Source organism: Morone saxatilis, unplaced genomic scaffold (genome assembly GCF_004916995.1).
Source record: "Morone saxatilis isolate NCDOM2014 unplaced genomic scaffold, NCSU_SB_2.0 Contig14, whole genome shotgun sequence".
Classification (NCBI taxonomy): Eukaryota; Metazoa; Chordata; class Actinopteri; family Moronidae; genus Morone; species Morone saxatilis.
Window position 1 is genome coordinate 22,421,865 of NW_023339696.1, and position 251 is coordinate 22,422,115.

The window sequence follows — 251 nt, forward strand, 5'->3', positions numbered from 1 at the left end:
GTGATGGAGGTGTAGAAGTCGATGCCCTCAAACAGAGAATCAATCTCGATGCTGGCCTGGGAGCTAGAGGACAGGGTTCTCTTGGCCCTCTCACAAGCTGTGCGCAGCCTCCTCAAGGCTCTCTTGTTCTGGCTGATGTCCTTCTTGTGTTTCCTCTTGAATTCCTCCACAAAGTGGTTGACCATGCGGTTGTCAAAGTCTTCCCCGCCCAGGTGAGTGTCTCCGGCCGTGGCTTTGACCTCAAAGATACC

General features: G+C 53.8%; 1 protein-coding gene across 1 annotated transcript in view; it reads right to left on the bottom strand.

Annotated features, from left to right (window-relative positions):
• LOC118323391 (heat shock 70 kDa protein 1) overlaps positions 1-245 on the bottom strand; it is a gene marked incomplete in the record, with an annotated part of 1,555 nt that extends 1,310 nt beyond the window's left edge. The window contains 1 exon segment of the mRNA XM_035655349.1: positions 1-245. Coding sequence (XP_035511242.1) covers positions 1-185 — 185 coding nt within the window.
• Between the last annotated feature and the right edge of the window lie 6 nt (positions 246-251).